This window comes from Homalodisca vitripennis, chromosome 4 (genome assembly GCF_021130785.1).
Source record: "Homalodisca vitripennis isolate AUS2020 chromosome 4, UT_GWSS_2.1, whole genome shotgun sequence".
NCBI lineage: Eukaryota > Metazoa > Arthropoda > Insecta > Hemiptera > Cicadellidae > Homalodisca > Homalodisca vitripennis.
The window spans coordinates 148,198,155-148,211,569 of NC_060210.1; the positions used below are offsets into that span (position 1 = coordinate 148,198,155).

At 35.4% G+C, this 13,415-nt stretch overlaps 1 protein-coding gene across 2 annotated transcripts in view; it reads right to left on the reverse strand.

Moving 5' to 3' along the window:
• Window positions 1-1,385: 1,385 nt before the first annotated feature.
• LOC124360291 (protein abnormal spindle) overlaps window positions 1,386-13,415 on the reverse strand; it is a 67,675-nt gene continuing 55,645 nt past the window's right edge. For both annotated transcript variants that reach the window (XM_046813795.1, XM_046813794.1), the window contains 2 exons: window positions 5,137-5,271; window positions 1,386-2,146 (listed from right to left, as the gene is read on the reverse strand). In XM_046813795.1, the coding sequence (XP_046669751.1) occupies window positions 1,919-2,146; window positions 5,137-5,271 (363 nt within the window). In that variant the 3' untranslated portion in view covers window positions 1,386-1,918. The remainder of the gene's footprint in view (window positions 2,147-5,136; window positions 5,272-13,415) is intronic.

The window sequence follows — 13,415 nt, forward strand, 5'->3', positions numbered from 1 at the left end:
GGGCGTTACACTTTTTCATGAGCGACTCCGAGCCGCAACCTAATTTAAGACGTTGTCACGTCAATAATATAAATGCGAAAGTGCCTTTGTTTTGCTTTCACATGCACACTATACAACTGATTGTATTAAAAATTTACACTGACATTCTTACCATCACTGGAATGAATATAGGTCTATTAAATTTTCAAAAATCTCTCCGGGCTACACTCCACAGGTCTCTTAAGCAGTTAAAAATCCCATCTTAGCCTCTTAAAGTTGTGAAATATTATTTGAAAGAGTCTGAAAGTAATGAACTGTTCTGCGTAAACTTTGTTTAGTGGCAGTACAAGTATATGTTTAATTAATTTAACAGCTATTTTCAAGTGTGTGTAAACTCTCTAAAAGAAATAAACACTTAAATAGTACCATTGTTAACGTACTTTTAACTGTACATCTTTAGAAAATATTAAGTATCATATAGAAGACAAAGTTACTATCTAACTTTTATTATACATTTAAAGTATGTTAAAAAACCTTTAGACAGAAGTAGGCTTCTTTAATCTGTGATATATATTTTCTTGATAGAGGCAACAAGGCAAACTCAACATTGGCAGCGGAAATATAATTCACTCGAAACAGCAGTGGTCATACACGTACAATGCCTACTAAATTGCGAGAAAGGAGCAGAAGAGCAGGTAAATGCTATTAGTGCAGATATAAAAGATAAAGTAGTCTAATTTTACTTTACATTTTAGAAGCTGTTATGAAACCTATGTCAGTTGTCTTTTGACACAAGTAGGGTTCTCAGAGCTGTATATGTAGTATATACATTTTCTTAAAAGGCAAAATCTATGGGAGAAAATATTGAGACCAGAGTAAATTAAAATGGCGATACATATACACTGTTTAATATTTTCTGGATCGTGGCAAGAAGACAAACTCATTATTGGTGTTAGAAATATAGTTCACTTGAACCACAAGTGCTCATACAGGTGCAAAACCTAAGAAATTGGATACAAAGCCGCGGACAACTGCTAGTAATTTTATAATTGTGAAAGTCCCTTTGTTTATTTGTTTTCCTTTCATGCATAAGCTATTTTACCAATTGTACTGACTTTTACATGGACATTCTTAGAGTCGCTGGATTATATAGTCTTTTAAGTCGGGATAGCGTTAATGGGCTAAACGTATATGCTTTTGTGAATAATTGCCTATTAAAATAAGCAAACAAAGAGAGGAGCAGGTGGGAGAGATAACTAATTCTCGGTACTTGGAGTGGAGGGGGATTGGGCCATCGGGCTGCAGGAACGGTAGAAAACAGGAAACTATGTTGCTCCTGCGATCTAGTGGTCAGAGTAGTAAATTCAAAATTTTGGGAATGGGAACATTAAGTAAAAAAAGAAACATTTCAAAACTGCAAACAAGTATATAAATATATTTCAATACAAATAACAATTCAGATCTTATGAATACACATGTCTAATTATATATTTAAAACAGTAAGTAGCTTAAAATCCAACATTAACACCGTCATATTAATTGCAAGAATTTGAACACACACATACACTTCATAAATGTTATGATCCGGAAGAGATATACAGTTCGCTAAAATAAATTAATCTGTTGCTTTTTCTAAAATAGTTAGCAACAGTGATATAATCACATTAATTGTAATGTTCTTTAAGAAAGATGGTCTCTTAATTTAAAATGAAACATTTGTGCTTCAATAAGAAAAACATAACTTTAAAAATCCTTCACTGACAGTTTATAATCATCATCAGCATACATTTAAACAATTATAAATAGGATTGACACTATAAGTTGTACAATCTACAATATGCAGTCAATACAATAAGATCTGCTTACAAATTAACAAAACTAGGGAAGATGTAAAATGCATGCATATTATACAGCTATACAATATCAGGATGGCGAAAACTCAAATTAATTTTAATAATTTAGTCACAGATTCAAATGCAAAAGTCTTATCACTAAAAGCTCTGGGATGATTATAATAATTTCCCCAGTTTGGAACCATTGCTGGGACAGCATTTTTCTTAGTTGACACAAGTTTTTTTGAGGTAGCAGGAACATTCTGTTTTGTCTTCTCAAAATTCTTCATAATATACTTTAAGGTGTGTACGACTTTTGATGAACTCATTATAACCTAAAAACAAAGAAAGATTTTTAAAACAATTGTGACTATTCATTTTATTTGGAATAGGATAGTCTGATGATATTATCACCTAATAACAATTAATATATCAAAGACTACACATATACAGGCATCAATTATCAATGGGACATTGGTGGGTCTTACATGACTTGCCATCTAGTTGCCAAGTTGGTAAGATAGGATGCTAAATATTCAGGAGCAGATTGTTTTAATACATTAGGTATCGATCCAGTATTTATTATACATTAATGAAGTATTATACATTTATTATACATCCATGGCACAATTTTGGTTTTGCCAATTAATCTCTCAAGTACATTGTTGGATATCTAACAAAGGTAAAAATTGACGAATTTGACAGCGAAATATTACTGTATATTATATTGTGATAACTATTAACACCAGTAATTAGACTATACAACTGACTGAGGTGATTCCAAATAAATGTCCATGCAAATGAAAGCATTATATGATTATTTTTTTATGTATCTAATCAGTCAGTGGTGGCATAATATAGTCAGTTTAAATACTTTCCTACTTCCGAGTTGACTTTCAGATATTGGTGGTACTGTTTTGATTCTGTAACACACAAAATAAGCTCTCTGACAGAAATTCTTTTTATACTGCTCATACCATTTAATCATTTTATTGTCTGAATGTCTCAAGTTGATCATAGTAACTCCAATATTTAAAAACAAAAATTCCAATAAAACTGCAGAAAATTACAGACCTATTTTTATTTATTCAGTCTTATAAAAAACTGACTTAGAAACAATTGTTAAGTCATGACTTCAATACTTTCTGAAATCATTCTCAATAATAAATAAAAATCAGTTTGGTTTCTAGTCCCATTTATCAACATCAGATGCCATCACTAGTTCAACTGACAGCACTGGCCGCCTTGTACCAGAGAGATGGAGTCTGTGGTCTGTTCTGTGACCTCTGGAGAGCTTTTTATTGTGTTGACCAGGAAATATTATTAAATACGTTGGAACACTATGGTGTTTGAGGGGCCACAGTCAGGTAGAAGAGATTAGTCATAGTAGTATTGGCTATATGAGGTGTCCCTCAAGGGTTTGTTTTGGGACCAATATTGCTTTTTATTTTTATTAATGACTTGGCCAAGTAGCTAAACTATCCTGGCACATTCTTTCAGCAGATGGCATTATAAGTCTAATTAAGTCCCAGAGCAGATGTCACGTATCTCAAAAATTACTAGACAACTTGAACTTAACATTAACCTGGCTTAAGAACAAGAAACTTTCATTAAATATTTAAAAAAAAACATCAATACTTAACTTTTACTTTATCAAATGTTTAACAAATATAAATAATATCATTCAGAAAATAAATTAACTTCCTCTAAAACTTTCAATTATCTCTGTGTTATTTAAGATGGGAAAAGCACATCAATCAATTAATTGGAAAATCAAATTCAGCATGTTATGCAATTAAAAAACTTAGAGATGTGACTGATCTAAGAATGGGCAAAACTGTTGTATTTTCTAAGAATACTTTTTACTCATGAAGCTAAATTTATTTGTGATGGTGTTAACACACCAGGAATTTCCATCAATGGTCAGATGAATCCTCATTCTACCACGGACAATAAGTTTAAGCACAGATTTTCAGTCAATTTTGTAGATGATTAATTAATTGGCCCTTTCATATTAGAGAACCAACTTGTAGCAGAAAAATACATGGAATTTTTACAGAATGGATTGTTTACTTCCGTGGAAAATACACAACTTTTAACACGAGTGAACATGTGTTTCCAACATGATGGCGCTCCTCCACATACTGCTCATCAAGGTTTGAGAATTTTTAAATGAACACTTTGCAGGCAAACTGATTGGTGCTGAAGGAGCCGCCAAGATCTCCAGACCTTACCCCACTGGACTATTGAATAGGGGGTTAGATGAAAAGTGAAAGTTAATACAAGAGGTCAACTGATTACTTAAATTTTTGTTGCTGCTGCCCTCACAAAGAAAATGAAAGATGTTCTAGCAACAGTGACAAAATATTCAGAAGCGTGTTAAGAAGTATATAGACTGTAATGGTATAATTTTCGAACCTTATTTATAAATAATTAAATTAGTTATGTTTTATTTAGAAGAGTATTATGATGTTAAATTAAATTTATCTGCTTAATCTTTGAAACATTTACTATGATAAAAGTGTATTATTACTTTTTTGGAGAGTAATAAAAGTTACATTAAATTTGAATAGATTAATTTTATAATTTGTTTGCTATTGACTTTGTCCACATACATTTTCTCAGAATAAATTTTTCAACAATTTTTGTTCATGGATTTTATGCATTTGTTAGCCATTTAAACTTCAATAGCCCTCAAATGTAAAAAACATGTCTTTGACAGTACATTTTGTTTTTTAAGCAAGTTATTTTAAGGGACTCACAGCTCTGGGACCTAGTATATTTAATTTTTTAAGTCATAATTCATATGAACGTTTAAATAATTAATTACTGTTCTAATAGTTTGTCGGATTCATTTAATCCTTGGAGTGAAAATCTGGGTGAAATATTTTACTGGCCTTATCTCACTAACGAAGCATTTCCAGACATATGTTTATATGAACTTTTTGTCTTGTATTTAGGTCTACAATCACCTGTTGAAATGTTTGGCGCCAAACATGTCACAGTTGAGAAATATCAGTTGTTTGTTGCTCCTGGCTTATGCAAACATATCTTTAAAGTGGTCTTGCTCGCTTATGTGTTGACAGATTTTGTTGAAAAAGAACCGTTGGAATTTTTATAAAAATTGAATAATAGTTGGGTGTCTAATATATTTTTTATAAATATATTAAAACAATACGATCTTTCGGGTATGCTTTATATTGTGGCTGACAGACAGAGAGAGGGTGAGGAGAGAGGGAGTGTGAAAGAGAAGGAGGGGATTACATTTTATTTTTAATGTTTTTGAAGAACATACAACAAAAAACTTATACAGCTATAAACTCACATTAACTTTAGCTGGGTCCTGAGCAAACAGCCAGAGAGCGGTGCAAGCCTTGCAGAAAACTGTTGATGTCTTCTCCAGTCGAAAATTCAACATTAGTTCCACCAAGTGAGTGATTCCATTGGCCTCTAATGTATCCTGCCAACACACATAAAATTTTACACCTCAAGTTATTGCTAATATGCAATGTTATAGGCCTGAGCTAAACAAAAAAGAAAATTGAGAAGCCTGTGTAACTAGAACAATTTCATACATAAAGAAAGCTCAACTTGATACTGAAACTTGACAAGTTTTAGAACAATGTAAAATCTAATTTGGAAAACTGTTATTAAAACAATTAAAGAAGAAAAGAAATTCCACTATTTTCATTTATGCTACTTGGAATTTTGAACCCATTATTAATTCCAGCTCTTTGCTCTCGCACAGAGTTATTAGAAATGTTCCTCAGAGGTCATATGACCACCTTTTAAATATTTTCTGTTAATTACATGTCATACACTAATATTATCTGTTTTGATGTTAAAACCATAACCTGTCTGTTTTACTCTATGCTGTGCTATTCATGTGAAAATTTGCTGAAATTTATGAAGCCTAAAGTTTGAGTATTGCTTTCACACATCTTCTTGTGAGTAATATAACTCACAAGAAAATGTTAAAACGTATACCTCTAAACGTTTTAACTAACACTTCCATGACAAGAAGAAAACCTACACAGTAACTGACTACTGACATACTAGAGCGGAATTCCATTTAACATTACATAGAGAAAATCAAATAAAAGCAGAGCAATGAAACCGGTATCGATATGTAGACTGGATCTTATTCTTTACAGTTGTTAGAATTAAAACATAATTGGTGAATAATTAGTTATTCACGAGTTGCACATATAATGATGTGCATATGAACCAGATACCTGGTGATTGCCAGTTTTAGGGTTTAACCTTTCAGTGGCAGGATATTTTTTCCCCCTAAGTCCCATCCATGATTTAATAAAAAAGTAAAATATAACTGCACCATTTTCTAAAACTATTGTATATAGTTTCCATTTATAGATAAAAATTATAGTTCTTATAGAGATAAAACTCCACTTTCTAATAACGCACAAAAACTATTATAACAAAGTGTGGCTTACAAAAAATATTTGTTCAAAAATGTTGAATTCCTTATGGTTGAACATATAACAAAATACAGATCTAAAATCAAAGTATGTTTTATCAGAACAATTAAAAATACATTATTACCTAAAATTTCACTGAGATAATGCACAAATGTCTCATAAAATAAAAATTTAAAGTAACATTTTAGTTTACTGGAAAACATTGCAAACACAAAATAAAAATGTACTAAAGATAAATAGCGACTATGTTGCAGGTTGTTACAGTATAAAATAACGTCACTAAAGGAGGTAGCAAATTGAAATGTTTATCTTATTTACTGATCTTTTTAGGTATTTTATAAGGTTTGAAGAACAGTAACATTTGTGCAGTATAACATTCTGTTACATTATGTATTAAATTAAACTGATGATACAATTCTAAGTAAAACTATGTTGCAAAGAGAAAAGTAATGATCTTTATAGACCTAAGTTAGAATTCTATGGGCAGGTTTAATACAGGTTAGTCATTCCTACGGCAAGGATCGGGGGTGAGGTCAGGAACGATTAGTTAACAAAGGTAGATGATAAATCGAACCAGACAAAAGACATTGGCTCAGCTGTTTTCCTCTGCCCTGTATTACGCTGTTAGTTCCTAAAAAATTGACATAAGTGAGTAAACTATGCCTGAAAGGCTGGGTGCTCAATCAGAGGGCAAGGACTGATACTAGATAATTAGGAGGGGCTTAAGAAACGTGTTTCTTTGATCCAGTAACAGGATTGACCTGTTCAATTTACTGTGTGGGGAATAAATAAAGACAGGGTTGGAAGTAAGAAGACTGTGTGGAAGTTTGTCTAATTAGACATTAAAAAAAATTAATATTAGGGTTTTCTTACTCATCCAATTTATTGTTTTTCAGAGTTTTAACTTAATAATCCAAGTTAAAATACATATTTACAAGAGTTTGAACAAAGTTTATTTGGAAATTAAAAATATTGAAAGTTTATAAAATATCTTGCTCATATCAATTGTTGAAGAACTAACAATGTAAATACAGGGCCGAACAGCTGACCAAATATCCAGTTCGGTCTAAGTCATCTGCATTTATTTAATAATCGTTCCTGGCCTGACTCCGGTCCTTGCTGTAGGAATGACATACAAATGTTAAACCTGTCCATTCTAACTTCCTCCTCCTTGCTGAATTGAAAATTAAATAATGGAGGAATAGTCCTGGACTATGTTTAGGTGAGCCTATTAAACACCTATATACCATTTTTACACCATAAATGGTTGAAATTTGAAACCAGTCTACACAAATTTAATGAAAATTTAAATAATAATGTGCTAGATATCAAGGAGTGGACAGGGTTACTTTCAAGTAACCTTTCAGAAAAAGAAGTCATGACTGTATCAAAATACATAAATAGATTCCTCACCTAAGAATAATATATGCAGCAGGTAAAACCTATTACTTATATAGTATTTTCATTTAGTGGCAAATAAACCCATTTCAATTTTTAATTTCAACATTTACAAAAGAATTCTAAATATGAAATACAGAACTTAGACTGTGAGTTAAGTTTGTATGTCTGTTGTCAAATCTATGCAGTTTTTTTAATGTTTTTAAAAGAAAATAGGTTGTATGAGTGAAAGTGTTGTGAAATGAATTAATGAGATAGATAGTGCCCCCATATAAGTCAAAAGAAACATTGTAAAATGAGTGGTAACAGCTCAGAGTAGTTTTTACAAAATACAGTACAGTAGCTATAGGTAAACCGCTAACAAAAAAACCTTGGTTGATTTGAGTTCACGCAGGGTGGGGTAAATACCCCTCCGCCGCCCCTCAAGTATTTCCACCACTGCTCGGAGCTCACTCTATTTGATCAGCTGACTAATCCGGCTCAGCCGGTATCGTTCACTGCTGCGATCCGTTCAGTTGAACCGGTCAGTACAAAGTTACTAAGCCTTCCCGCTAGAGCGTGTTTTACTGGTCATCGTGCTGACTGAACAAAATGAACGAATGAACGACTGGATGTAATGACTGAGTGAACGAAAGAATCTGCTATTAAAAAATATTCGAATAGAGGAAGAAACAGCATATCGTTCAGTGAATGGATAGATATATAACAATAAATGTATTATTTCAGGAATCTAGTAAATGGAAATATATCTATTACAAAATATTTAAAAAATGTAATATTGTAAGTTACCAGATACATTGCTAAATATTTTAAATGTTTAATACTTATAATCAATGGACTTGGTTGATTGATATGCCTTTGATTTATCATAAATAAGGTTATTCCCTACAAATGAGGAGACTCCCTAGTCCCCCTGTTGAGTTATACGATTACGGTTTTATTTTTAATCGGTTAGCAGTGAACGAAAGTAACGACTGAACAATTTTGAGGACCTAGTGTAACCTAATTCATAAACTATAGTTTTAGTTAGTTCCTTATGATGTTAAGCTATTTTTCATGGATAAGAGCTTTTAAATGAACTTAATAATAATATTGTAAGTTTTAACGACCATTAAAAATAACATATCTGGTTTGAAAAAAGTATCAAACTTATTCAGTTGGCAGGAAAAATTGAACGAAACGTTCTAGGTGAACAGGTATTTTGAAACACTCTGATCTGGATCACTCGTTCACCTGACTGACCCGTTCGAATTGAACGACACATCTCTAATGGCCACTGCCACTGCACAGCTAACCTCAAAATAACAATGTTTCCTGTATACATCTATGGCTACATTAATCTGTTTAATTAATATTTTACGCTTAGACTTCTACACTTGTACAGGGTGCGGCAAAACAAACAGTGCAGTTTTGAAGTGGTATTAAAGAAAATCGGTACGAGTTATGAAAATGTGGTTTGTTTTGCTTGAATAAGTACATTACCCCATTTTTTCTGTTAAGATTTGAAGATCACATCAGAAAGATGGCATCCTCCAGAAGCAATGCACTGATGTACACGATTTCTGAAGTTTTCCACTGCATTTTGGCACATATTGATTGGAATGGCGGTGATTTCCTCTCTAATACGGATCTTGAGTTCTTCCAAGTTGTGAGGACGATGCCGAAAAACCTTGTCCTTGAGATAACCCCACAGGAGAAAATCGCAAATGCTCAAATCAGGTGACCTTGCAGGCCACCGCAGGTCACCCCTCAGAGACACGAGACGCGCAGGAAACATCTGCCGCAATTTCGTCCTTGAAACATGTGCTGTGTGGGCCGTAGCCCCATCTTGTTGGAACCAAATATCCTCAAGATGTTGTTCTTCAACCAACTGATTCAATTCTGGCTCAAAAAAATCTTGCAGCATCGAAACGTAACGCTGAGCGGTCACGGTTGTTGTAAGCCCATCCTCCTCAAAGAAGTAGGGTCCAATAACACCAAATTTGGAAATCGCACACCATACAGTCACTTTCGGGGAATGGAGAGGTCGCTCATTAACTTGTTGTGGGTTTCTGTCCGACCAATAACGGAAATTCTGTTTATTAACCGAACCTGACAGGTGGAAATGGGCTTCATCACTACTGAAGAAGGTTGACCTTGGTGGGATACGTTCTAAAATTTCTTGAGCGCAATTCACGCGGTGTTGAAAGTCTGGAGGCATTAACTTCTGAACCAACATAATTTTATAGGGGTGGAAGAATAAATCTTTGTGTAAAATCCTCCTAACAGAGCGATCAGACATGTTTAACGCAGTTGCGTGTTTCCGGGCAGAGCGTGTTGGTGATTGTTCAACAGCTGCCCTCACTACTGCGACGTTTTCAGGAGTTCTCGCTGTTTTCGGTCTTCCCATACCTTTAGGCCTTTGTGTTGAACCAGTTTCTTCCAACGCATGAACCCAACTTGCAATAACATTGCGATGTGGAACGGGATCATTACGCGGAATGTTAAAGTGCACTCGGAACGCTCGTTGAGTCGTGATGTAAGAACGGCCACTTTCAAAAAACGTGCGAACGGCAAAGCCGCGATGCTCTCCGCTCCAAACCATTGCTACGACTGAAAACGGGGTGAGTGACCTCCCCGGCTCCTACCCCCACCACAGCGGATGTAGAAGCCCATCACAACTGCACTGTTTGTTTTGCCGCACCCTGTATATGCCTACACACAAAAATATATAGTTATAGAACAGATGAAGTAGCTGCAGTGTAAACAAAACTGTGAGAACGAGATACAATCCACACAGCTGATAAACAGAAACAAGAAGGTGCTGGTCCCACTCCCCACCCCAACTCCCCGGCGGAGGGGGGCCCCTCCTGCGCGGGGGTTACTGCCCAGAAATTTGCTTCTGCGCAGGTTTCTTTAATAGCGGTTGACCTATAGGATGGAAATAAACAAAGAAGTTTATGTTTACATAGTCTGGTGGGGTGGAGGGGGACATGAGTTCCCCGAGCCTCCCCCTTACATGTTGTGTATAACCATGACATTAAATATACAATCATCAGTTTTAAACTATACAGAAAATTTGCAACCCCTTTTTGTTAGAGTTGTTAGTAATTAAACATGTAGTCATCACATAGACCTTCAAATCAAATCAAAATCAACATAAGTACAAACATATATCTCTAGGTTGCTTGTCATAAAATAAAATGGTTTCATAATAAATGTAATGTCTATAAACAGTAAAAACATTGAAATTTTATAAATTTAATTTAACTGATTGATTATAATGAAAATTTGAATTATTCTTTCTTTTGTAATAACAATATTTTATCAAAATTATTCTTTGTTGTATTTTCATATATGTAGTTAATGTATAGGGCAATTTGCGCATCATATATAATTTTCAATACTGTTTTGCCACAAAGATGTGACATTGTTCTCACATAGACCAGAAGTCATTTTGTGGTCTACCATATTTACATGCTGAGACACTCCTCTATTATAAGACCTAGTAATTTAGTTACTGACATTGTTTTTAAATAGTACTAACAATTTTGACCCAGTGAACACTGATTTATGGAACGTGCAAAACTCTGTAGGTTTGTTTGGAAGGTTTGAAAAACAATCCAACATGGCCGACTAGTGCATAACAAGTGTTAATCAGCTCCAGGAAAAGTGTTATTTTTGTTGTGAATTAGGACATACCAACAAAAGTTCCTATTCTCATCAACACCACCAAGTACTATGAGTCATATTATGGGCCTTTCATCTTTTCGGCTATTGTTTTTTTCCATCATCTAATTCAATTTAATTAATTTTCACATGTCAGTACAGATCAGGTGCAACATGCAAGTTGCTATAACTAGTTAACGATGTAATCTTATAAATAATAACAATAACAATGACTTAATAAACAACAATAGACAATTTAAACGATAACAATATAAACTCTAAAAGGCCTCTGTTAACAATGCTATAAACTACGGTTAAAACAATTAAAATACTAAAATCTACGTCACATGCAAGTGTCAATAAAAAACATGCGATTTAAAAGTTAAACAAAAGTTTAAAAAAACGACTTAAAAGCTATAATAAATACATGCATCAAACGCTTCTCAAACCAGGATCGATACTTAACTAACAACAATTTTTTACCGATCCTGGTCAAGATTTTGTTCCCGAGTTTGACGGTACTGGGGCACACCAGTCACATGCTGGACATAGAGGTCCCGGCTCCATTGGACCGCTGTGGAGACACAACGGCGGGAAAGGGCGACACCGTACTGCCGTGAGACACCCAGGCGAGCCAGAGTGTCCCAGTTAGCCCTATCCCAAGCCTCCAACGCGCCGACGACAAAGGCATCCACAGTTACTGTGAAGCCGCCGGAGCGCAGGAACCGGGCGAGCGGGGCGTAAGCGGCGTGTTTCCTTTCTCTCGCCTCGACTATAGCCCGCCAACCGTCCTCATAGGGCATGGTGACATCGACAATTCGAATAATTTTGCGGGAATCATCGATGACCACCACATCCGGACGGAGGCGTACCAAGTCATCCGGGACCTCACGGTTGGCCAGCAGGCGATCCAGAGGGACACGCTGATTCCGGCGCGTCTCCACCCCCGGCGACGGACGGATTGCAGCGATCAGGTGGTCAAGAACCGCGTCATGCCGCTTAGAGACCACGGACATGGTAGGCAAACAGTGACAAAGCACATGTGCCGTGGTCTCATCATGACGGCCACACCGGCGACACCGGCGGTCGCCGGCACCCCACCGTCTGCAACCGTTGAGGGGGAGAACATTTAGCCGCGCCCTGTGGATGAACCGCCAGTCAGCGAATCGCGTATGACGTCCCTCGTAAAGGAAATGGTTGGAGGAGGGGCAGCCAGCAGTGACACGAACGGCCCTGCCCTGGTCCGTTTTTTTAAGATACTTAAAAAATCACTTACCATTCTGAAGAAATATTAACATAACTCAGACACTCAAGAGCTCTGGCCTACTTTTAATAGGTTGTAACATCAAGATTTTATTATAAACAGATAATTATACCTCTTAAGTTCAGAGGACTAATCTTGCTTAGGAAAACTAACACATTTCTAAGCTACTAACTCAATGAAGCTTAACTAATCACAGCTAAAAGAAAACAAATCATATACAGTGACATCACAGGAATTGCCAACACTCAATTGGTTTGGAACACGTCACCTGATCCAAACACACATCCAACTTCCACATCGCAAAGTGTTGACACACAGCTGCCTGGCCACCTGTAACTAGAGCACTGACCCAGACACTTTGTCAGCACTGTCAGCGCTGACCTACAGCAATTCAGCCAGCTGCTGTACTGCACAATCCATAAGCGGTGCTGATCCACCACAACACCTCTCAACTGACTGCAGAATAATACTCTAAGAATTATTGTATTGTACTGCTGATTTCATAGTTTTGACATTGTTAATAGGATCATTAATATATAAGCCTCTTATACAGTATTATTTGCATAGAGGTGTAGCTTTATTACCATCTGTCATACTCAACATTTCATTAACTGCTACTTACAATACCGTTCCATATTGCATATTTACAGTATAGCATGACAAGTTGCAGAACTGATAAACAGCAAATTTTAAAACCATAACCCTTACTACTATTGTTTTTTTGAATCTGTGTCTGTTGTAACTATGTCCAAATACCCCTGTGGAATTTGTTCTATAGGAGTCAAACATCTTGGTATATACTGTAATGGGCAGTGTAAATCCTGGTATCACTCCAGATGTCTAAACTGGCCAGAC